This window comes from Psittacula echo (genome assembly GCF_963264785.1).
Source record: "Psittacula echo genome assembly, chromosome: 6".
Classification (NCBI taxonomy): domain Eukaryota; kingdom Metazoa; phylum Chordata; class Aves; order Psittaciformes; family Psittacidae; genus Psittacula; species Psittacula echo.
In genome coordinates, this window is record NC_137743.1 from 63,934,069 (window position 1) to 63,960,520 (window position 26,452).

The window sequence follows — 26,452 nt, forward strand, 5'->3', positions numbered from 1 at the left end:
AGTTGTTGATTTTCAGTTTATAGAAGGCTGTATTCAGCCACACTTCATCTGCAGAATTTGTCAAAAGGACAGCAAGGCGTGGGAATTCAAATAATATTCTAATGTTTCCTTCTTTCACAGCAAAGATGTTTTCTGCAACAAATTGAAATGTATTTTACCTAGTAGGAGGTTATCAAGAACATGGAGCCAAGCATTTCACAGGGGTGCATGGTGAGAGGATGAGAGACAACAGGAAAGGCTGACACAAGAGGCTGACCTATGAGCTCAACTTGTTGAATCCAATAGTGATTCTATTTTCTCAACATGCTTTAATTTCAGTTCTCACCTCTGGTATAACTGGAGCAGGTTTCTTCTTATCCATTTGTTTTGGCTTTAAAATCACCTTTTCCACTTCAAGCAGCCCCACTGGTGTGTTAGGTTTGAATTTAATCTGGCTATTTTCTGCTGATAACAACTCTATAGTATAACTTGATGGATTTAAATGATACTGTGCACAGAGAAAGATCAGCAAGTCCATCATGGGCTTCCTGTAAAAGACAAATGGAACTGTCACAACAGAGGACAATTAAACAGGCAATAACAAAATGTGCTGCTAAACATTTAGCCCAAGTCATCCTTTCCTTTCCATGACTAAATAATTATTGCCAGCCACCAACTTTAAATATCTTGAACATAGAAAAGAGAGAAAAAAAAAAGCAATAAAAAAGGCAAAGCCAAAAAAAAGAAATACATTAAACAGAAAATGAAACCAGCTTGCACAGAAGTATGCCATGTGCTTGAGCAAAGGGAGAAATTTTTTCTTGTATGAAGTGATGTTTTTCCTGGGGTCAGCAGGAACATGTGCATTAGCCACCTCATTTGATTTTTAATGGGAACTTAGCAGTGGTGATAAATACCCCGCTACTCGTTAAGAACAGTTTCTTTCCAAAGATTGACATTTTTATATCCATTCTGAGGTTACAAGGTATTTTGTTTTCAGAAATACCAAGCAGGAGCTATTTGGAGGAAGCAGGAGAAATCAAGTTTGAGGAAGCCAGCTTTTAAGGAGGTCTTGCGTTAGCGATCCCAAAATAAGAGCCAAGTGTTTAATACAGACAAAGGGAAAGAACCTAAATAATTATGTAGAAGATGAATGCTATTTTATTTTGGAAGCTCTGTATGATGCAGCAGATGTCCTTTTCACAATGAAGTATGCAAAGCAGATTTCTCATATGTAGTCATGAATTGTGCATCATTGTTCGCTCAGTGCTCAATAAAGAAGATGCAGAACAGCACATTAAGATAAGCTGAACATTCCCAGTTGCTATTGTGTCCTGGGTTCAGCAGCAGCAGTCAGTTTTTCTCCTTCTTAGTAGCTGGTGCAGCGCTGTGGTTTTGACTTTCGGCCTGGGAATAATACTGATAAAGCCAATGCTTTCAGTTACTGGTCAGAATGTTTACCCTGACCAAGGACTTTGTGAGTCTCATGCTCTGCCAGGGAGGAGGAGAAGCCGGGAGGAAGCAGGGACAGGACACCTGACCCAAACTAGCCAAAGAGGTATTCCATACCACAGCACGTCATGCCAGGGGATGTAACTGGGAGTTACCCGGAAGCGCACGTTCTGTGCTCTGTCGGGCTCGTTTTCAGCAGGTGGTATCGTATTCCCTTCCCTTGTTATTTCCCTTATCATTATTATTATTGGTGGTAGCAGTAGTGATTTGTGTTATACCTGAGTTACTGGACTGTTTTTATCTCAACCCGTGGGAGTTACATTCTTTCGATTCTCCTCCCCATCCTTCTGGCGGGGGGGGAGTAGAAACTGCGTGGTTCTAATTTACGGCCTGGGCTTAAACCACGACACTATTGGAATAAATTTACTAAAGCTATACTTTAAACAGAAGCATCACAGATGTTTAAATAGACCAAAGGTAAGAAGAGCATCCTAACTTTGCATGTTACAGCAACTGAATAAAGTTATGATACTATCAGGTCATTGCAACTGGTCATTCCTCAGTTTGTAGAGTTGGGCAATCATCTGTAAGGAGCATTTCATTTTGACGTTCTCTGTCTCTCCCACTTACAACTACAAAGAGGGAAATCTATCACCTGCTCTGTCTCACAAGCATATTATGAAAAGAATTTATAAGTCTGAGAAGCAATCAAATGCTATGTTGAAAAGGACACTGAAGTGTCCAAAGGAAAACTAATACAGGGTTTGGCTGGTATGGCTTTATCAGAAATCTTAAATTCTAGATGTAATCTCATAACAGACGCAGTATTGATAGCATAACCAAATGTGAAAATAGATAGCTTCTACAAAGATCCATCAAGCTAAGCAGAATTATAGACTGTATGAAGACAGTTAATACATTTATTAAGTTGGAAGTTAAATCAGACTTTTTATATTATATGGCTCTGTAAAAGAATTAAGAACGACTCGACATTAGAGATTATTGTGAACACTGTTCTTCTACCCCCTTTACCTTGCAATATCATTCCTGTTTTCATTTAGTCCTAAAAAACAAATGTTCCTTAAGCAAGCTGTCTTCTGTTTTCAAGAAGCAAGGCTGGACTATCTGGTGCACACACTGCACTTCCAGAAGATGGAAATGGTTTGAAAGCTGACAAATATAGTTATTGCAGGACTGTTACTTCCCACACCACACCCCCCCCCCCCAAGAAAATTTCTCCCTGCTTAAATGGCAGAAGAATACCTGCCTGAGGAGACAACGGCAGAAGGAACAATAAATAAAAAACATACAGAAATGAAGTGCCAAGGAGTCAAAAAAGCACCTATCTGATGGTCTGAAAAAGGTATAGAAGAATGTAATATATTTGTCGTGCCTTCATCTAGATGATATATATCAGCCTGAGGAATACCATGAGTAGTGCACTGAGCACTGCACAAAACTAACTATACCTCCCTTTTCACACAGCTAAACCAGAGTTTATTTCAATTTTTCTCTCCCATATATCACAACCTGCTACAGTTAGAAGAAAGAAGAAAAAACTATTTCTTGCATTTCTGGCAGAGAACAAGTACATCCATCTTACCCTAATAAGAGCTGCAAATGCAAATCATGTCATTCCCCCATGCCACTGGCAGAAAAGGCAAGGAGAGACCCAGAAGAGACCGCAGACGCTACTTCCATAGCAACCTTTCTAGTTATCAGCCTATGCAATAAGTTACCCATTACTTTTTTTCTGGTGCATTTATATACACTATTTTCAACAGCCGCCCTTCCCTCTGGCCTTCAGGTATCAGAGAGGAGTAAGAACACTGAAGATGACCAGTACAAGAATTCACAAGCAAAGATCGCAAAAAGCCATCCTATGGAAATGCACCATGATGACAGGGGAAAGCCCTCACATTAACCAGAGTCACAAGAAGTGTCAGAATGGTAAGTGAGAAACAGCTGCTCACAAACAACAGACAGGTACATGCAAATTAGTACACGAAAACAGTGATTCAGTGCAAATTTGCTTTCCATTGATACTTCCAGAAATTACCTGCTTGACTGGAGGATGATAGACTAAGTCCTGTCCCCACCCTCCACTGGAAGCCAAGACACCTTCAACGACTGCTTTAGACAGATATTCCTACTGTGATATAAAAAGCAATTTTTTTTGTAATCACATCCTCCAAAACTTGTAACACTATGTTTTGCTAAAGCCTTCAAGGATTGCAGGTACATAAATCACAGTACATTTAACAGCTTCCATGATTAATATTTAATAGAACTCCAAGAAGTGGCCATCAGCTGCCTCAGAGTACCTCATCTGCTTGTCTTCCTCTATCTAATTTCAGTAAAATCTTTATTTGCGACTTCTTTACCTTCATTACCTTACTTAACTTTTCTGGAGATCTCTGATCATACATTTGTTTACATATTGCCACACCCCTTTTTCTCTCATCTATTTGCTTCTGATTCTTCCTACCTGACTAAACACCAATAAAAAGTGGCTAGTAGTGTTTTGTTACATCACCTAACTGACAGTTAAAGTTGAACCTTCACCTACAATGTTATGCTTGTAACCAACACGGAAAGTTGTATTTGAAGTGACTGGATCAAGTGTTTAAAGGAAAAAAAAAAAAATCATCACATTTCTACACTCCTCTCTAAAATCAAGGGCTAGAAACCTGCTACTTTAAAAAAAAAAGAAAGTGGAGATTCTTACATAATCATAATTTAGGAACAAGGTCTTTCTTCCCATCATGAGACTCACAGTAAGCTCCACTGAACAAAAAAACCCTCTGTCAGCAGCCACCAAGAGTATTCCTATCGGGGTGGGAGAAAGAAAAGAGAAGAAACCTACACACCATGTGGCTTTCTATAGATCTCCAATTACTTAAGCCCATGGCTTCATGGCCTTCCTTGCAAAACTATTTACTAATCCTAGTCGCTAAAAAGACATTTTTTCCTAACAAATGTAAGTATAATAAGTTTTGAAAAGTAAGGCAACACCACAAAGCTTATTATTCACTAGCTAGCTATATGAAGTAAACCAACGGTTTATTAAGAATATCTTGGTGACTGAAAATACTCAAGAATGGATAAATGGAAACTCACAAAGGACTTTAAGAAAACAAATTCAGCAAAGCTAAGGGCTCTCTTAAAGTCATCAGCAACTGAAGCCCTAAACATGCTGCCCTGCAAATCTGACACACCATTTCCAAGTAAAACGCACGTCATGACCATATTGGTCCTTGACATTTCTAAGTTAATTTACTGATGTATACAACTTAAACTAATTGTTCAGTTTTGATAACATTTTCTCACACTTTGCAGCTCTTCCTTGTGGGAAGAGAAGAAAACTAACTCAAAATGATCAGGCTGCTAAATAAAATAGTTCAAATTTTTTGTTGTTTGTGGGTTTTTTTTCTTCTTCGGCTTTAAATCTTGACCCATTCCTCCGCCTGAACAGCGGGCCTTCACTGCTTACCACTCACGGCTCCTACCATGGGGCTGTTTTGTTTTTTGTTTTTTTTTTTTTTTGGGGGGGGGAGGTTGTTTGTCTGTTTTTAAATAATAGTTTGCCTGTACCCCCTGCAGGAATCCTGGTGACAGGAGAGTGTGAATGCCACTGTCAGCTTCTGAACTGAATCACTATCATCAACTACTACAAATTGGTGTCTAGGCTTAAATAAGAGAATCCACCTATGCTTGAAGTTTCAGAATGAGGAATAAGCTACTTCAGTCCTCCTTCCTTTCTCACTTTTTTTGCTTGAGTTGCTCATAGATCAACTCAAGGATCAAAAATTATTCTCTCTTGTAATCTTTCTCTATAAAATCTTTCGGATTTCATTCTGATCCTCTTTTGCCTACTTCTACTCACTCAGGATATTTAGCTGTGCTTTGTTCAACATAGCTCTCACTAGCCACTACGAAAAAGCAGGGAGCAAACCAACCCAACTGCATCTGAGAACCATAGAGAAATTTACTCTAGTGGACTATGACATTTGAGCACATGGCTGTACAGACTCACAGTTTTGCTTTTTCTAGTATGAGATTTTGAAAGGTATTCTCTCCTTGGGAGCTTTGAAGCTGCTTATCCCTGATCATGAACAGGAAAGGGACAAATTAGCAATTTATGTCATTTCTGCAGGGATCTTCCAATTTGTCCATAAAATATGACTATCAAGACAGCGCAAAACTAGAAGAAAAGATAGTTTGAAGTATGCTTCATGGTGGACTGCCGGTCCGGCACAGTATCTCCCCTCATTCCGAGTGAGCCCAGCAGTGCTAATATAGGTTCTTACTTGCAAGACAGTCATTTATGTAATCAATTACATACAGGGTCTTGACTGAAAAAAGAAACAGTAACTGTGGGATAATAATGCTGGTCAGGAAATAAGTATGCTTCTTGATAAGCCTGTGAGGCCTGTCTTGAACAGGGAGTAATTCTACACAATATAACGACCAAGCGAAGATACGTGCAATGTTCCTTTCTGGCACTTTGTTTTCAGCAAAGTGAGGCAGTGGGCACTTGGTACTCGTACGTGTGGACAAAGGGAGTGAAAAGAAGGAAGAGAAGTGCCTGATAGCTTACATGTGGAGTCTCACCTTTAAGAAATTTAAAAAACAGAGGAAGGCACCATGTTAGCAGACAGCAGTATTCCTTCCTGCAAACACATTGGCAAGAACACCATAAACCATCACAGTTGCCGCTGATTATTTCAGAATATTTATTCTGAGAAATATAACCTCAGATTTAAGTTATCCTGAAAATCACACTGAGTTGGGAAGGGGGGCAAGAAGTAGCCACAGAAGTTCATCCACTGCAGCTCTGAAGAACATGCCAGTATTTGATTTCTAAGAAATGACCTCATGGACAATGACAAAGCATACAAACAGACTCAAGCCAAACTATCTCTCATTAAGAAGTAGCTGTAACTATACATTTACATTGCCTAATTTGAATAAATAAATAAATTCACCTCCTTGCTTTCAGCAGCAAAGACACTGGCCATACACTAATACAAGGACAATATACAAATAGTTTATTTCAGTTTAGGAAAGCAACAATCTGGCATCCTAATTGCTCTCATCCATACAATGATTTGCATAGGAGCCTTCTTGGTAGGCCTGCTAGGATAATTAATATAACATTTCAAATCCCAGGATTTCTGATTTCAACACCAGTCAATGTCCAGGTCTTTCTAAACTAAAGGTCACTTGAATGTTATACACACAACCTACACTACCAATTAGCAGACTAAAGTATGTATTTTAAATTAAAACCAGCTTAAACAAACTATATTAGCAAATAAAAAAAATAAATCAAAGAACAAAAAAAAAAAAAAAATCCAAGCTGTATCTAGAAACTATTTCTTTAAAGCATTATAGATTTTGTCTGAAGTGATGATGCAATTTTTTAGGACTGCTAGTAGTCTATAGGTAGTAGTGCTGTGTAAGTGCTGAACACATGACTTTGTACCCAAACAGGATTCAGGAATTCATTTTTAAGTCCAACAAGGAAAACTGATGTGAGAAGATTCAGTGACTCATACAAGCCTACATTTTTCTAGAGACTTGCAGTGACTAGAAAGAACAAGTATGGCTACACATCCTGATAGGTGCCATACACAATTTGGAGAGAATAAAAAGTCTCTCCAAAAGGTAGGTAAATGTATAAAGTATATGTTTCCACACCTACTCCAAAATCATAGCAGAATCATAGAATTATTTAGGTTGGAAGAGACTATGAGCACTGAGTACAACCGTTATCCTAGCACTGCCCAAGTCCACCACTAAGCCATGTCCCTACGTGCCCCATTTTACATATCTCTTAAATACTTCCAGGGATGGAAACTCCACCCCTTCCCTGGGCAGACTTTTCCAATGATTCACAACCCTTTCTGTGAAGAAATTTTTCCCAATACCCAAGCTGAACTTCCCCTGGCACAACTGGAGGCCATTTCTTCTCATCCTATGGCTTGCTACTTGAGACAAACACCCACCTCACTGCAACCTCCTTTCAGGTAGATGTAGGGAGTGATAAGGACTCTCCTGAACCTCCTTTTCTGCAGGCTAAACAACTCCAGTTCCCTCAGCTGCTCCGCGTAAGACTTGTGCTCTAGGCCCTTCACCTTCTTTTAATCCACTCAATGTTCACTTACAGAACTCATGTATTTTACTGAGTGTTTAAAACCTGGATGAAGATTGAAGTAAACCAGAGAAAGAAAATGCAACAAAAATGTCATTCTGTGTAACTTACCTCCCATTAACTGTAGAATACTTGATCACATCTCCTGGCAGGACCACTGATAGTTCAATATCTTTATCAATTACATTCTCTTTCTGTTCCATGATGAGGTTGGCTGATTCTGTGTTATCAAACGGAGAAACGGCAATGGGTTTTGTTTCAGATGGAGGAGGCGGTGCTTTAGATTTTCTTCTGAAATAAATGGATAAAAATTAAAAGTCAAGTATGTATTTATACATATGATTCCATACTGGCAAACTAACAAGTCTCCAGAACAGGAATGATACACACTTAATTTTCACTTGGACTGTGCAAGTGATATGTGCAAAGAAGGGATGAGTCAGTATTAAACATATGATCAGTGCTGACAGAAGTTACAACAGGATAAGGTATCCATCATACAAAAAATAAAACAAAACCCAACCCAATGAACATCAAGCCCAAAACAAAAAAGGGTTTTTAATACACATTTAAAAAGTGTAAGCTAAAAAATCAGTTACTTGTTTTCCTCCCTTGGGTTATGCAAAGGACCCTATTTCTGCATTCTCCAAACAGATTTACTGGATTAGTACAAACAGAAATAACTGTACTATTCAGGATGAAGCCAAATAGCACTGACAGTATGTTTAATAGAGAGGACAGATAGGCAAAAGGAATAATTACACTTTTCTTCCCCAAATTCTTCTTTTTATTATTAAACTCATTCAAACAAATCCTACCAGCTTTAATCTATTTACTTTATTATGGTAATAACATAGCAGTATAACCAGTCCTACTGTGTTGTAATATTTCTTGGCACTTCAGTCACAATACGCTTTTATATTTTCCTTTCACCCAAGCCAATTTCCTATTTTAATTTTCTCGCTATCCTTTGCCATCTTGGTGAGAAGCCAGGGTACACTTGAATGCAAAGAGTCATCAATACGTAAGTTTCACTTATTTCAATTAAAAAAAATAAAGCAAAGTGGTATAAATGGGAAACTCTCTACATCTCTTAATATATTTATGTTAAAGTAAATTCTGAAGGCAGAACTCTCATGTCCTACAACACATAGTACAACATCCCCTTTTATTCACGTAACTTTCCACAATTCACCAATATTGTCAACAAGGAAGAAACAGTATTTCAGAATTTCACCATTAGAAACAAAACACCCTGTGGAGATGTATGTGTGCTTCTTAATCCTTTATAAATATTCTTTTAAAAAGCTTGGATTTTTCAAATGGAGCCACATTCACAGAAAGCTAAAATATATTTCAAACATAATACACAAAATAATTCCAAAAATATGCTTGCAATTTAAATTCTAGAACTGTAGCAAAGTTTATTTTTAATTTAACAAAAGAAATTAGCTTCTATAATTGTCCTGCAAAATTAAAACAAAAGATCTAGTGTACAACGATTAGAAACACACATCTTTCTTGGGAAAACAAAGTTTAAAGTCACTCACAATGAAGGGGAAACAAGGTCCAGAGCAGCACTGCAATAGACGGCTGTCTAATAAGACTTCACATGACCGATCTGTTGCTAAAAGTGCTTAGAGTTTTGAACTTAGGAACTCCGTGCTGAATAATTAACTATTCACAGCCTCTCAGAGCTAATCAGGAGTGCTCGCAGACCTCCAAACACACCGAATGAGGATCCGCCATCAAAATTTATACCTCCTCTCTGCTAACGTTTTAAATTAGTTTTGGTGCATTCTGCATACAGTTCAAGATGTGTGGCATTAGCTGCAAATTTAACTGTAGCCTCTACAGCAGCTTGCTTAGGTTGTTCTGGGTTATGTGAACATTGCAAAATGTATTAATCAAATTTCTTTTTACTCCTCCATGAGTTGTTTGGAGGCTTTCTGCATGATCTTCAGCTTTCATGCATCTGCCAGAAAGAAATTATTGACCAATACAGAGCATCAATACAGGTGTTAAAAAACCCCAACAAACAAAATAAAAACTCGCCCTGACATAAATACCAAAAAACAATCTTAAACCCAAAATGAAACGGTACTGCTTATCCCCTTCTTTACTCGCTGTTACATCTTTAAGTGACTTCTAATGACTGTTAAAAGATGTTTATTGCAACTGACTTCAGAAATTAATCTTTGAAGAGTACATGCCACAGAAAGATTAGCTTGCAAATGCTAGTGGACTCTAGTTTCCATCAAGCACATGAATGCAATTGCATTGCTGGAACTCTACTATCACAAGAGAGTGCTTAATCACACACATCAATAAATGCACAGTCCACATAAGTAAAATGTAGCTGTATTTAACATCTACAGTGTCTAACTTACACTGTTGAGAGCTAGAACTGATAATATACTCTTGAAAAAACTTATGTGTAACAGCTAGATAGATGAAGTTCTTGTATTTATAAAGAGCACATACACACACCCACGTGGGATCAGGCAGTCTAATGAGGTTGGGTGAATCCACACACATACACCACTGCAGAGCCATGTACCCTACCCATCTCTAGCGCATCTGCATGTTTGTGGTTACTCATGCTTATGTTTCCTGCCCCATACAAAGGAGGTAAAACCTCCAAGTATACCTTCACAGAAGGTACGCCAAGTTTTCAGTAACCTCTTTTTAAACTACAGGAATCCCAACACTTTCATTTTCTGTCCAGATGCCATATCTTTTTCTTCATTTTTTTTCACCAATTCCCTCATCTCTCATTCTTAGCCCATAGCATTTACATTTGCTCTTACAGTTTTTTTGTTTCTTGAGTTTGTCTCTACCTTGCCACAGGAAAGGCTGCCTGACAAGTAACAGAAGCCCTGTGCTCCCAGTGCCCCAGATATGGTATCAGGCAGCAAGAGCAATTCATGTTATCATGATTACTTCTACAGGTGCAAATCAGAATCAGCAGTTGACGGGATGGTGGCAATACACTTGCAGGGATAGACTTAACCTACAAACCTTCCCTTCCTCTTTTGCACTAGGGTGCCTTCAAGAAGCTGACACAGGTGATTTCACTCACAAAGGCATCCTCCAGACACCATTTTATTCAAACACCAAAAAGTAAAACCAGCATTATTTAAGTAGCTCCAAGTCTACACCATCATTTCAAACACTTATCCATCGTAAAGCAAAAACAACAGCCCTGTTCTTTCTTGCCTCTTCAGCTCTACAAGGTACCTAGCAAATCAGGAGAGCTGCTGGTTTTTAATGAATTTGCTAAAAAGACAGAGAGAGTGGTTAAGGTAGTTCCTTCTCCTGAAAAGAAGAAAAGCCTTGATTTTTAGTAAGACAATATACAACTATAACAGAGAATAAATTCCAGTCACACAAAAATAACCCTTTAGAGATCAGATAAAAGGTGTTCAGTAAATGGTCTCACTCACAACATCTTTCATATCCAGATAGCTTCCAGATGTGCTAGGAACCAAGCAGACCTATTCTAATTTTCTAATATAAACATTAGAAGGTGTTAGAACAACCAAAAAACCCATTCTTTTTATTTTCATGACCACTACAGAACTAAACGAAAGCTGTGGTAAGAATCAAAGTACAGCTTATTTAGCTGTGACACAGAGGGAGTTAAAAAGAGAAATTTTAACCAAGTAAGATCATAAGTCATAACAAGAATTCCATTGGAAATTGTGTTTCAGTATCCTACGCAATTCAGGTCCTCACTCCTTCCTTGTTTTAAGTCTCAGCTCCATCAACTACCCAACCTACATCAGACATTAAAACTGCCAGTGAACTCACCTGAAGGGACAGGCCCCCACTATTTATTACACAATAAACAATTCCAGTTGCCTGTTACGCTGCTGTATCTTGAGTGTCATTTTTTGTTTAACTAATTGCTTAAGACAAAACAGGAACAGGGGGAAACAAAACCAAACCAAACAAAACTTTCTTCTCTGATTCTTCCTAGCCCTGGAAAAGGCAGCCAAGAAGGATACCTGCAATAGTCTCACAGGGTTTCACAAACACAGGCTGGTGCAGCCTGGACAGAGTTTGTATTTCCCTTGTTACAGTGCACGTGGGGTCCAATACCTACACCAAGTCTTTCAGCTAGCCCTCATCTTGTAAGATTATATTCTTCCCAAGAGAATTGATTCATCTTCTTTAGCCATTTAAATTTCTGAAGTCCCACCTGCAATTCCCACCAGTCTTTGTGGCAGAAGACAGTTCCTGTAAAGACTATTAGAGAATTCTTTCATCCAAATGCAGATAGAAATCTTCATCATTTTCTTAGGAAAAACAATACATCTTTTAAAATCCAATGCAAGGTTGTTTCATATGCTTTAGATCCCACTGCTACAGAATAGTGTCATTGCTGTATCTCAGCATATTTCATGCTTGCAAACCCAAAGAAGTAGTGTCAATAATCTGAATGTGTGGAAGCCCTTTTTAAATTAAAGGGTCTGGCACAGCAAATAAATAAAGCCTCTATTTATTTGATTTTCATAAAATTCCCATTAGAAAGTTACAAGCAGTATATTTTTAACTAGCAGTAACTAGAGAAAAGCATTTTTAAATAATGGGGAATACTTGAACTGACGGTGACCTAGATATTCCAGTTATCACCAGCACTTCCTTTCAACAAGGATCACTTCCCCCTCCCAAAAAAAAAAAAAAAAAAAAAAAAAGAGGATATCTATCTGCTAAACTTGTGCACAACTAAAGGCTACCGCATAAAAAAATTCCATCTCTTTGAATCCTGATCTCAAGGAGTATGAATTTTTCAAGCACTTAGCTTCCCATTTTGAACACAATTACACAAGACACTATACAAAGACAGCCTGATAGCCTTCTCACTGAAATTACTTTGGGTCTATCCTCCAACATCTCAATCATCCCTCAGCAATCTACAGCAATTCTACAGCAATCACCTAGGACAAGAAAGGTCATATTCAGTCATCTCTCAGGTACTAAAAAAGTTCATTAAACATAGTGCAATAAAAACCTTCTACTGCATAACAGACAAGACTTAAGTTTGTAATTGTACTTACAGTACCATGAAGAACACCAGTTTATACAAACAGCAACTATGCATTTTTTTTGCATCAAACTTTACAAAATTATATATGCCAAAAGTACAAGCAGCACTTTCACTCAAACTCAGAAAAGGATCTAGCTCTAAGATCACAAGAGGGAAAAGGCCATTGCGATAAAGCTTCTAGAGATATTCTTGCCTTCGATCTTTCATCCCAAGTAAGTATTTTAAGACTTTCCTGATTATTACAATAATGCTGTTCCACTACTACACCATAGTAGTAGAAATCTTGGACAGCATCTGTTCAACCAAGAACATTACTTACTAATGATCAGATGGAGCACCTCTCCTGTGATGAAAGGCTGAGAGAGTTGGGGTTGTTCAGCCTGGAGAAGACGCTGTGGACACCTTATTGTGGCCTTTCAGTTCTTAAATGGTGGCTATAAGATGGGGAGAGACTTTTTAGTAAGACCTGTTGCAATATGGTGAGGGGTAATGGTTTTAAACTAAAGAGTTTAAAGGATTCAGACTAGATGTGAGAAAGAAATTTACAATGAGGGTGGTAAAATACTGGCACAGGTTGCCCAGACAGGTGATGGATGCAACATCCCTGCAGTCAAGCCCAAGATGGATGTGTTTCTGGGCAACTTGATCTAGTTAAAGACGTCCCTGCTCATTGCAGGGGGGGTTCACCTTTGAAGTCCCTTCCAACCCAAATGATTCCATGGTTCTATAATTTTACTTGCTAGGAAAAATCTTGGATACAACTGTAGCATTACTGTTTGATCTGCTCTGAAAGTCCAGTTTATGGCTTAAGTTTATCAAGGCAGGACACTCAAAAAAATCACTGCTATATATAATTTCAGGGCATATAGAGAGAGAACCTCTTAAAAAAAAATAAAAAAGGAAAAAAGAAACATCAAAAAGGAGAAGGGAAAATATTTCATAAGACATATTCAGTAAATCACATTTTAAATTAATTTGCAAGCTGAAGCTCCCAAATTGGGGCTTGATAATTACATAATCAAACACATGAAAAAATTGAGTATTTTACTGTAGTATCTATTGTCTATGGGCCAGTCTGAAAGGCTGGCTTCACCCATAATTATGGATATTTTTGTTTTCTTTCTTTTAGTGAAACTTTTATTGTTCTTAATCTGAATACTAAGAATAGCATTGACATTTCTATTCCATACAGAGTATTTTGTCTTTTAGCCTGAGAAACGGAATGCGTGGCTTTTCTTGCTATAGTATCTACAGAGATGTTGTAAAGACATTCTGCATAACTCTGCGATACAGTGAAATTAAAATACTCAAGAAATACGACCATTACTCTTCCCACACTTACTCCCACCACAGAGCAATGAAATAGCCTATATATGAGCACAGGACTTATCTTCTATGCATGTGAAGGTTTTTTTTCCTGTCTTTATGATATGATACTTGGCATCTAGTCGCTTACAGGAAAAACAAAAGAAAAACTTCTTCCAGAGATTAGTGAAAATACAGAATTTAACGAGTTACATGTAATAAGATACATATTTTCATTAGAGTTCATTAAAAAAACTGTATTTAAAAGCAAAACCTTACTTAATAGCCCACATCCTACAATGTATGAGTTTCTATTTTCCTGTGTGCTATTAGCAAAGAATGGAAAATTCCTGAGTCCCTACATTTTCTGTTCATCATTACATAGAAACATTGCATAAAATCAGTTAAAGTCAACAGTGTGGTATTACGTATAGCTACAGCAGCATATACATGCAGTTATTGCCAGCATGTTATCTTAACATTTTACAATTCCTGATGATGAGTCCACTTGCTAGTGCACCTTTAAAACAGTATTTATTTCATACAAGATTATCTGCCTTTCTCATTTTCAGAGAGACTTCTCTTTCACATTTTGACATCTTGAATTCATCCATTCCCATCCTGGCTTGTTTCAGCCTAAATCTGAAGCTGACATAAAAAGAACTGACTGGAACTCCTTCACTTTACACTGCCCAATTAATGGGAACTGTTCTCACCAAACAAACAAAACAACCCCCCCCTACATTTGGCTTCAGCAAAGGCTATTTTCTTTATAAGATTCTCCCCCTTAATGACTGTTACATTCAGAAAATAGAAGTGAGAACATCACCTGTGACTATCTTCACTGCATCTTAACCACCTTTTACTGCTGTTTGCTGCACCTGACCTCCTCCATACACACACATTTCTAACAAGTTGCTTAATACAAATTCTAGATTGTTTTCAATCGCTTAAAGTTTCAGATCAAAAGGTCAAAAATTACTCTACAGTTGTAACAAAACACTCTCTGCACAGCTATATTTTTCTTGTTATTCAGCAACTGTATTTAATACCAAATAGCATCAGCAAAAGTATGTATTCATAACATCAAGTAATAAGGAATCGCAAAATACTGCCAGAGAAAATACAATCGCTCCTATACAACATATTTTACGTTATGGCACACTCACTGGCAAATTACTGTTCACTACTTGGATCCTCCGATCACAGCTTGGAATTCTCACCTTGAGGTAGGCATGAAGACACAAAAGTCAGGCAACCCCTGAAAAGTACCCTTAATGGAGTCCAGGGTTTACAGCAGAAGCCCATGTTAAGTGGCTGCTATTTGAGAATGTGAGTCCTTCCATCAGATAAAGTTACCTATACTGCCTATAGGTAGAGCCTATATTGGGTTTGGATCTTAAACTGAGAGAATAAGACAAATGAACATCTAAACAGAGAAAAAGGCTCAGATAAACTAGCCACAACAATCTGCAAGGAAAACAAAAGCCAAGCTTGAAATAAACGTCAGACTAGAGAAACTAAGGAAACCAAACAAAGAAACCAAAATGCTGAAAATGTGAAGGAGAAAACAGAAACCACTTTTTTCCTGGTCATTGTACATCTGCTGTAAAGACAATGGAACAGAAGAGTCCAGACATCTCACCTCACACAAGAATCACAGAATGGCAGACACCAAAAGCATCACAACCACCCTGACTTTGACTCACCTTTTTATAATATGTGATACACAATCTTTAGACTCAGCATGAATCCTTACCTTTGCTTATGATCTATGGCTGTATTTATACACCGTCAACTTCTTTGTTCCTTCCTTACATAAAACAGTCTCTAAATTTTTCTTATGTACGGAAATTAAACAGTGAAGGTAGCCTTGAATGGCACATTCAACTTTTGCTTTCAATTCCAGTACTACTTGCCAAGAATCTCAAAAAAACTCAACCCCCAAAAAGTCACAAAACTGATAATATTGTGTCTTCCTCTGGACAATGATCACTTTATTTTCACATGCGTGCGTTTGGATCACAGAAGAAACTCCTCAGCAGTACACTGCTCTCCCCTCTAATGATACGAGACATTGTCAATATTCAGCTTTTAATGAAGGTCTTAAAATAATATTTTTCTTAATCATAATCCTTAAGACCAGACAACTTCTGCTATGTAACAGAAAAGCTGTTTCAAAACATTAAGATTTGTTCTGCATATTAGAAGACTTACAATTTTGTTTCTAAATTATCAGCAATGGATATTTTCCCTACAGGGCATGCAAATTCCTAGATTTTTATTTTTAGAGCTAATTTAATATCTGACAAAGCAATGGTTAAAAATCATGTTCAAAGAACAGTTTTCTGCTGCTCATTAGAAGCACCTTTCTTTTGAGTGGAACCGAAAATAATAATTTTTAACTGGAGCTTGGCTAGTTGAAATGTCACATTCTATTCACCTTAGACTAAGTTATGGTCAGACACAAAGGTTTCTACACAAAATTTGGGTTGCTAGAAGTGCTGCAAAAAAGATTACTTTTAACTTAGTTTTAACATACTGCAATATTCTAACATTTTTTCCTTAACATTAAGCAATCCAAGTATTTGCTGTACAGCCTCACAGTATCTATATAACATGCCTATCAGCCTTGATACTGGCTTTCATCTCTAGATCAATATCACTGTTTGATACACTCTATCTCTTTATTTCTACTATAAAAGCACCACCTGGATGTTAAGATCAAGGTCTGGATCAATGCGAGTCAAGCATTGTCCATTCTTAGGTTATCCCTTCAAGCCAGGCTTATGATGCATGTAGGACAAAAAAAAGGAAAAACATTTGCTGTACCTTCTCCATGAAGAAAGATGAGCTTCCAGGTTCTGAACTCATCCGCTTAGTTATTTGGGGAAGATTCTGAGCTTATATTGTATGGACATTGTGTCTAGCAGGTGGCTCAGTATGTACCCAAAAAACCATGAAGTTCAGAAACACATTTTAAGTTCAGTTTCCAGGTAGAGGAGCAAATGAACAATTTGGAAGTCTTTTATGATAACGGGGTATTTCACAGTGCATTTACCTACAGATTCCCACAGCTGAAAGGAGACTAAAATTGCAAATAAAACTGGTATTTTAAAAATATTAGATAAGACGGCCCTAGAAATGAGGCACTAAGTAAATAGCTCTCCCAACATAAATTCCACTCTCTTTCCATAAATAAATTAGATCAAGAAAACACATTCCTTGAATGGTTTCAAAGCTCTTACTAGAAAAAAGTTTTCCTAGTCAATGGGATGTGTGCAATCTTCCCTATCCTCCACTCACCCCCACTTCCCCCAACTAGCCCATAGCTCTGAAGAAAAGATTTTGTTTAAGGAAGACTTATCCTAGAGAGAAATAAATCATGGAAGTGGCATGGTAACCATGACAGTAAGGTGAAAGCTTAATGGAATCTTCGCACGTCTGGTTCACACTAAAAGCAAGAAAGCAGCAAATGAATCCTTCAGCTCCCTCCAGACCACTTGGAACAGACACTTGCCAGTCTGATTGTCTGTCCCCATGGCAGTGGCAGTCTTGAAAACAGAAGAGACTGTACCCAAGCCATAATTCATGCAATGTTTTCTCTCATTACAAGGAAAAAAGGGCGATTCAGAGGCAATGTAAACACAAATCTGTATGGTAGGGGCATGTTTTCAATTGTGCGCCTCTTAGCACAAGTCCAGTACAAACACTGGACAGGATTAAAACAATTACAAATTTAAAACTTTTCTAGAAAAATTATTCATTCTTTACCCTTTAAAGCCAAATCATAACTACTGTTATAATGACCTTTTCAAACTCACTTAAAATATAGGAAAAAACATGGGAAAGACTATCCAACTCCTGAGCATGGACAGCCTGACTTAGTGTTGTCTTATGCCATGCACCAAAACATAGTTAGCTCCTCTCTAGACGTAAAAATTGCCTTGCTGTTACGAAGACAGCCAAGAGGTCAGAATCTGAGCAGACAACAGAGGCTAAAAAACACCTTATACTATGAATTAGTTTATTACCGTTAACTAGGAATTATAGAAATGTGTTCTAATACAAAAGTTCCTTTACAGCACATTCTATTGTGCCAAAACTTTCTTTTCTTCTAAAAAACAAATGAGTAAACAAAAAAATAAGAGGTGTAATGGAAAATTTGTTCCAACGACATCGCTTCTAACGAGGTTAAGGACTTAGATTTCTGAAGTAAATAGGGCTAGCACAAAATACAAATACAAACTTGGCATGCCCATGTGCCACATATCTCTGAGTAAGCAGATACTTCTATCTATTTGCAACCTTTTCATAAGGTATAAAACATAAAAAAACCAAACCAATCCAGATTTACTACCAAAATAAAGTATGAAAAAACTTGAAAGGCATTCAAAACTTCATACAACTCATTTAGCCTCTATTGTATTTACAGTTATGAAAACAGCCTGACAGAAAGAAAGGACAGCAGGGAAGAGAAAACAGTAAATCTGTAACAGTAATTGAGTAATATATAACTGGCTGAATAAACAGGAAAAGAAAACAAAGAGCAGCTTGAACTGAAAGGGGGAGCTTAACCTTTGATACACTTGTAAATCTAACAAACGCTTAAAACTCAAGCAAACGTATGTTACCTCCACTAGGAACAAACTCTCAAATCTTTTTCAAGGACTGCTATAAAAGGATGCTCATACAGATGTTTTTCTCCCATGAGCAGTAAGAAAAGTTCAATTAAGGGCTCTCAAATAGAGCAAAACCTGATTCTGCCCTTCTGGCCATTATCTCTCTGTCATGAAAGCAGGTATAACACCACTGTCTTTTCAAAGCCTGTAGATGAAATACCTAGATCTGCTCATGGCATTTTCAGCTGCTATTCTGAACATCAATAGAGGCAAGAATTGTCAATTTATCTGAGCTTTTCTGCTGCTGCTTTTCTCTCCTGTTCAAAACCACATTTTAGAAATAACACTGGAGGCAGGCACTGGATGGATTTAGAGGTTGGGAAGGGTAAGGAAAAGAAAAGCAGAGCCATTCCATAACCACAGCAGCCAAGAAAGAGGCTAATATGGACCCTTCCCTTTTTCATCACATACACACATGCCTCAAACATAGGTACGTGGGTGCAGATATGGGTGGGTAATAGAGAACATAATGCAGGATAGCAGCTAGGAAGCTCTGCAGTAGCAATAGGAAAGACAAACTTCACTCCTTCTTCTTATTTGCTGGTATAGAAGGCTGGGCTCAGCTGCGACTGTCCCATTTCCCAACTGAAATTCAGATACAGGAAGAATAATTAAGCCAAGCACAGCAAAGCAACTTTGGAATTCACCGCAGCTAATTAGTTTTGGGGTTTTTCTTCATGCAGATGTTTTGAATAGAACAAGCTTTCTTCCTTGCAGAAAGCTCTTCAGCCACGAGGAGCCTTCTCTTAGCAGTTATGTCCTTCAGCTACGTGGAGTTTGGTAACACTTCAAAATGTTTTGTTCATCTGCACAACCAAGAAATAGGAGGGTTTAGTAAATTGGAGAACAGGTATGTCATTAAGCACTGGAAAGGAATGGGAAGCAGGGAAGTTTCCTATCCTGAGCAAGAAGCTTAAAATATATATATATAACCTACAGATGCCATGTGACGTGAAGAATGGATAAAGAGTTCCTACACAGACCACCACATGAGCAAACAAGGCACCCTAGTTCATTACAGTAAAGAGAAAAAAGTGTACTAAAACCAAGTGTTTTTCTTTAGTAGATTGCAAGAGAAGCATCTTGACAGTTACTACCCTGAAAGGTAGGATGTAATAAACAGGTTTCTCCCAAAGCATGAACGATGCAGCTTTAGTTCCCTAAACAGAAGCACTGAGCATTTTGGGCTAACACTCCTTGCAAAACTAGGTAGACATGCTTGGAGTACCCACCTGCCACCAGGTTCTTCTGCTCATCTTCCACATCTTCCTCAGTGCTCACTCTCCTCCCTGTATCCTCCTCAGAAAACAAAGCTCCTTACCTTCAGGAATAGGGTTGCACTTACTACCTCCTAAGATGTCAGTGCTGCTGCTAGAGTCCAAGCCTGACCGCTTATTCACTGCGTGAGGGGAGATGGGTGGTACAAAGCACAGTCAGAAGTCCTGTCCCAGCTTTCTTCGTAGCATAAACCCAACCAGCAGTTTCATAGCCACCTCTGCTGCCACTGACAGTGGAAGCTCCCTCCCCTTTGTCCTACTTTAACTTGAACTCCCTCATTGGTTGGCAATTTGGGGCCCCAAATGAATGCTATTATTTCCTCTGCAAACTCATCTACACAAAAAAGCTTCTCCACTTTCCTCTGCACACTCAAAATCCCCTAAATTCATGTCTTACTGGACCCTTTCAACAGGCAATGAAGGAAAGATACTATTTCTTCAAAGAAAGCTGGCTTGCCAAGTGATGGTGATAGTACCAAAGCTATTTTAGGTGACCCATTACTTCCATTAGAAAGCCTCTGCTCTTTCTGAAAAATGGCCCAGGATGTCAGCATTAACTATAAAGTAGGAAATAGAGAAGAATACTTCTTACTAATCTTTAAAACAATTACAATCATAACTAGCAGTCTGCTCTGGGGAATGTAGGGAAACTTTCCTATACAACTATGCTGATGGATAATCTGCTGTAATTACTACACTCCTATACTCACCCCCTCATCCTTTTCAACTTTCACTATCCCGTTTACACCCAGTACTTTTCACTGCTGAGTTTTTAACATATTAACATATGATTCAGTCCCAGAAGCATAGCAAGTTTTACAATAAGATCAACTTGACAAGATTTCTTAAAGTCTTTCTTTATTGCTGTAAGCAAGGTGCATCTTGGCACTTTGTAGTTATTTAGGTATTTAGTCTACTTAGGTACGACAAAATTGTTTTAATGCTTTCCACGACAAAACAAAGTGTTATACAATATCCAAGGAATACACAGAATACACATCAAGGACTATTACAATAAATGCTACAGGCATTGACTTTTAAAAATTATTAAAAACAACAGGTAGGTTTTTTTACAAACAAAATTTTAGATCAAAATCAGATGAAAGACAATCCAAGTTAGAAAAGCCTTGCAGTCTGCATGAAACAACGACATTCCTCATTTAAAATAAACTCAGTAACCTCATCTGAGCTCCTAGGCCCCAATCATCAACTTAAAATATGAAACAGCTTCTATAGACAGAAATGCACCACTGAAATTCAGCAATGCATCCACATGGATAAATTCACAGGCCTTTATACAGCCTCAACTTTGAGCCAGAAACACGATAAAGAAAGCATTTGTACCTTGGACTAGAAGAATTACATAATTTCTCTGAAAAGACAACAGACATTAATTCTTCTTTCTTTCTTCAAGCCTACGTTTCAGCTCTGGCAATTTATGTACTGCCCTACACCTGAATTCTGCCTTCCCTCAAAGAGCAATGACTTAAATGCTGCTGCAGACATGTAATTATTGGTAAATATTTTTCCTCACAGCAGGTGTTAGGACAAGTTCAAACAAACAAGCAAGCAAATGTTGTGCAAATATCAACATTTGCATCCTTGAAAATAGTCTTGCAAAATATGTGTCACTTTACACCAACAAACACCTCCAGAATTCCCATTTACAGTCACCAGAACAGCGCTGTGGGTCAATTTTTTATCTGTGTATAGCAAACAAATTACTGTCAGTATTTATCTTTACCCAGTAAGATAATACAAGTTTTAGCTTAAAGCCATTCTGCTAATTATCTAAACAACTAGACGGAAGAATTACTGAAAGTGATTACACTGCTTTTCTGCTTACCTCCAAGATAATACAGGTTCTTCTTCTCCATTAAAATCAAGTGAATCTCTTTCAACAGCATACGTATGTAGAAGGGATGAAGTGTGTGTGTGCATAGCAAGCTCGTTGTTTTTCCCTTGTGCTACTGGTGACATCAGTAAGCCTACCTATTTATAATCCCACCACCTGACCAAACAGCCTACAGAGTACATCTAGAGATTTGTATAGCCATTAATCCTGACATATGTACTTCAGCCAATTCAAAACACAGTATTAACTAGCTTTCTTATGCCTTCTGTGGCTTTAAATTATAAAAAGAATCCAATCCTATTTTCCATGCCCCTTTAATTCTTGCAAGACAAGTTTAATAGGAAGTTTTGGAATTAGGACTCTTCCTTCCCTCCATGCTTTTTAGCTTTCCCTAAAATAGATAAACAGATCAAGTGAGCAAATTTTAGTGATCAGCGGAACAGTTAGGCAGCAAAGGCAAACACCCATTCACATCCAGTTAATTTGATAATCAGTAGTACCTACAAAATTATTGAAACTTAAGATCTTGACAAATCAATTTCATAAAGTACAATATTTATGCTATCAGGAAAACAAAAACCAATTTATCAGTGTTTGGAGTAGGATACTTCACAGAAGCTTGATCTCTATCAGTTAAAAACAGAAGCTGCTTAAAACTTGATTTGCTTACCTCTTCCCAAAAATCAAACCTAACACACACAAACGTGAGGACTGCTTACCACTAAGTCTGCCCAGGGAATGGGAAGCAATGCAGTCAAAAAAGTCCTTAACGATAATGCTTCCTCTTGGGCAAACACTATCATCAGCAGCAACATCCTCCAGATTCCTGTCATTGGTAAGTGTTGTTCCTAGATCTGTATCAGGCCACAATGTTTTGAAGTGGCTTGTGTACCGCTTCAGTGAGAGGGTAACACCTCTGTGATAGCATCTGAGTGCGCTGAGTGAACAATATTACTGAAGATTCCTTATCTAGTCTCTCTTACCTGAGAAGTGTTGCCATCAGCATCCACTCCCCATTACGTCAGATAAAGCAGAAATGTCAGTTTTGTGTAAGGTTGAATGAAACAATCAGATCAATCTGCTGTTCCAAGTCAACTGCACTCTGCAACCAAACTTCAAGAGTTAGCAATACAAAGAATAGAAATCCCTGAAGCAATTTCAATTGTCTGAAAAGCTGTGGATAGAGATAATGCAGATGCAGCTGGATCACCAGTAGTAAAAGTTGCAGCGCAGACAGGGTATCATTGTTGCCTAAAATACCAACCAACACATTCTGTATGGCTAGTATGGCCTACACAGAACAAAACATTTGGGAATTCCACTTGGAAGCATTAATTATCCTCCAGGTCTAAAGGCTGTACCTAGAAATATTCAATTAATATTCACAATAATATCCATTTTGTTTGGCGTTTTTTGGGGGGGAGGGTTGGGGGGTTTTGTTGTTGTTTGGTTTGGGGTTTTTTTGTCTATGGTTTTTTTCAGTCTACTGGTATCTTGTGGTACTAAATTGTACATACTGTTTATCTACTTAGCAATTCCCTTCTTATGGCTTTCACATATTAAGCAGTAAATTTATCACTTGAAAAATCATGTGGTTTTCATTCAGGGAGTCACCAATACAACTTCATACTATTGACTGCAATAAGCAAGCGCCCAAGATGGCAGATAACCTGAAACGAAAGAAAGTTTTTCCATTTCTGCAAGTACGCACCTGGCTTTTTCCCCTGCATCTCAGAGATGGGTACTTTACTTTTTCCCCCACTGATATCATTCAGCACAGGCTACTAATATTTTTTTTTTTCTAAGTTCCTAGAACACTTGTGAAATGTAAAATGTTGAGAACTTAAAAAGATGGTGCAGGAGGTGAGCTTAGGCAGGGTATTACAGATATTCAGGGAAATAAAAAGTTAAGGGAAAGGTATTAGAATGTTTTGCTAGAATTACTTTAGGATTAGAATTTTAAAATGCTTCTCATTTTTCCATAAAGCATGTATTTAAATTACGCATCTTGACACTGCTGTATTAGCAACATTCCCTAAAAAGAAAATAAACTATATTAGCAGCAAAAGGGAATGCATGTGAATGGATCATAAACATGGAATTTATTTTATTTCTTGCATGTATGCTCTTTAATCCACAGAATTGTTTCCAAGACCAAAAAGCTATGAAGACTTGCAGATCCTACTGAGGGGAGTAAAACAAGAGCTTCCCAATATTAATTATTAGATCTTTAATACCTTCAGATTCACTTATCCCTGATTACCCAGACCGTTGAGTATTTCTGCACCAGGGGAAGAAAACAAAACAACTAAACAAAAAAAACTTCCAAAAGACCAACAGACTGTTAAAACTCAACAGATGTGCATCAATTATCTTCATGTGGAAAAGCTGGTCAGAATTATTCTCTGTTTTTTAAAAATCCCCAATAGAAACCTATCTGTGAAGCTGGGAGCTCTTTGAACTCATTGTCTCCACTGTTATAAACAAAAGACTTTTTAAAAAACTATCTGATATTCAATCTAACCCAAAAATAGTAATGATTATTTTTTTTAAGTAAAATCCATGGGAAACTTGAGTCTGAAAGCAGCAACAATAGCAGGAAACCTGGATTACTAGGGTAAGAATAGGCATTCTTCCATATGAAATGCCTTCTTCATTAAATACTCTATTCCTCCAGTTGCTTTCCACCTACTGAGGTGACATCTCATCTGTGATGAATCAACACAGTCAAGTCTCCAGGGAAAGGCAAATAGTTTTGTTCTATCAAAAAGAACTGGAGAAGAGAGCATAGACAGAGGCTTCCAAATAGCTTGGAAGCAGACCAAGAACTTGTTTTTCTTATGCAAGTCACACATCAACACAGTAAGTTGATTATATATTGTATAATCACTTGACATTGGGGGGGGGTTGTGGGGAGCTAATTATTTTTCCATTATTTAACATTTGGTTTAAGAATTTTATGCAGCATCATTACAATTATGTCACATTCACTTACTTGGAACAGTCAGAAGACAACAAACTAGTACATGTACAAATGGTAAACATAAGAGCATGAGAGCCAAGAGACCATGTCACTATATCCTTATATGAAAGCCATATCACACCTTTAACCATCCCTGTCAATCCTCTCTCAACCTTCTACAGTTCTACTACCTTCTTTTGGAGATGACAGAGACGAGAATTGTGCGCTGCATTGTCAGTATGGATTTATACAGTGGCATAATCATGTTTTCTCTTTTCTTCTCTACTCCTTTATTAATACACGACAAACTGATTTGTATTACATTTATATAAAGTGAATTTAATCTCATTTTATTATCCATTTATTTCTGTAAAAACCTTCTGCAAGTCTTTAGAGTCACGTCTCCTCTCATTATGACAAATAACTTTCTACTGTCACCAAACTGGCACCTCATTATTCAGCTGCTTTTCTAGATTAACAACATGCTGAACTAAGAGTTCCAGCTCAGATCCATGTGGAACTCCAAGGTGGCCTCCCCTCATCTTCACAGCACACCATTTCATGTATCTCTGTTCTTATTTTGGAGCAAATTACTTAGCCATGCAAGGTCTACTGTCTTATTGCATGTTTGTTTCTTTTTTCTAAAAAAGCTTTAAGTTAGAGACTAGTAGAATCCTTCTGAATGACTAGAAAGACTGTGTCAGCTGGCTTTTCCTCATCCAGTTGGTCAGCACAGCGCTTAAGATTCTTTTTATATTTTTACAGTATAAAGACATTTACTCTGTAGACACACTGCTGTATCAGAGTTCCTTACTTTAGTCTAATTGTGCATGTTGCATCACAGTCTGCACAGAAACAGATCTTAAGTTCAGCCACCAAATTTATAGTTTATCTTGAATGCTAAGGCAGGACTTAAGAGCCCCCCCCAAAGCTGTCCTAGTCACTGTGCATATAAAGAGTGGATATAAAGAGTGCTTACTCAGAAAACTTTTGGGGACAAAAGGACAAGCCCGTATTTTAAGCTGCCTGTCCACAGCGTGACTTCCCTTAAACTGCTGTACAACCCTTCCACCACTCCATCTCAGTTATACCTCTTTATCCTCATTTTCATGTCATAAATCACTCATCTCCCTACTCAGCACAAAAGGTAGTATGCAAACATTGGCACCTTTTATGACCTTACTGAGTCATACTTCATCTCAGCTGCTAAGATCTGCCTCACTATCCCAAAGTTGTTTTAGAATTTTCTTCCGTGCCAATTCTCCTCCTCAGAGTAATTTTTGTAACTTTTTCCATGGGACCACTACCTTTTCCTCACCTGAGGCATTACCTGCATTACACCTATGATCATCTGACAATTAAGAATCCATAATATTCGTTGGTAAGTGCATGGTAATACATTACAACTTCCCTCCTTTTCAAGGTTAAAGAGAATTACAAATCAAGGAACTTGGGAAACTTTGTAGGAATTAAGCTCTGCAGAGCAACACAAGGGTTAAGGTAAAAGCAGCAGCAAAAACCCCAGTGTCTTACGACAGCAAAATGCTTCAATTCATACCCACTATTCTGAAAGAATATTAATAGATGTTAGTCTTAAGTTTTTATTTACTTAAAACCAAAAATAACTGTAAATTCTAAGACAATCCTCACAGCCTGTGAATTTTGGCAATTCAGACATATTTGAGAGAATATGACACCGAAATTGAGGGGTCATTAACTGCCCAGAAATT

At 37.7% G+C, this 26,452-nt stretch overlaps 1 protein-coding gene across 1 annotated transcript in view; it reads right to left on the reverse strand.

Annotated features, from left to right (window-relative positions):
* The window catches only part of COBLL1 (cordon-bleu WH2 repeat protein like 1), a gene marked incomplete at both ends in the record, with an annotated part of 91,930 nt that overhangs the window by 34,095 nt on the left and 31,383 nt on the right, over positions 1-26,452 (reverse strand). The window contains 2 exon segments of the mRNA XM_080621591.1: positions 326-527; positions 7,700-7,879. Coding sequence (XP_080477717.1) covers positions 326-527; positions 7,700-7,879 — 382 coding nt within the window.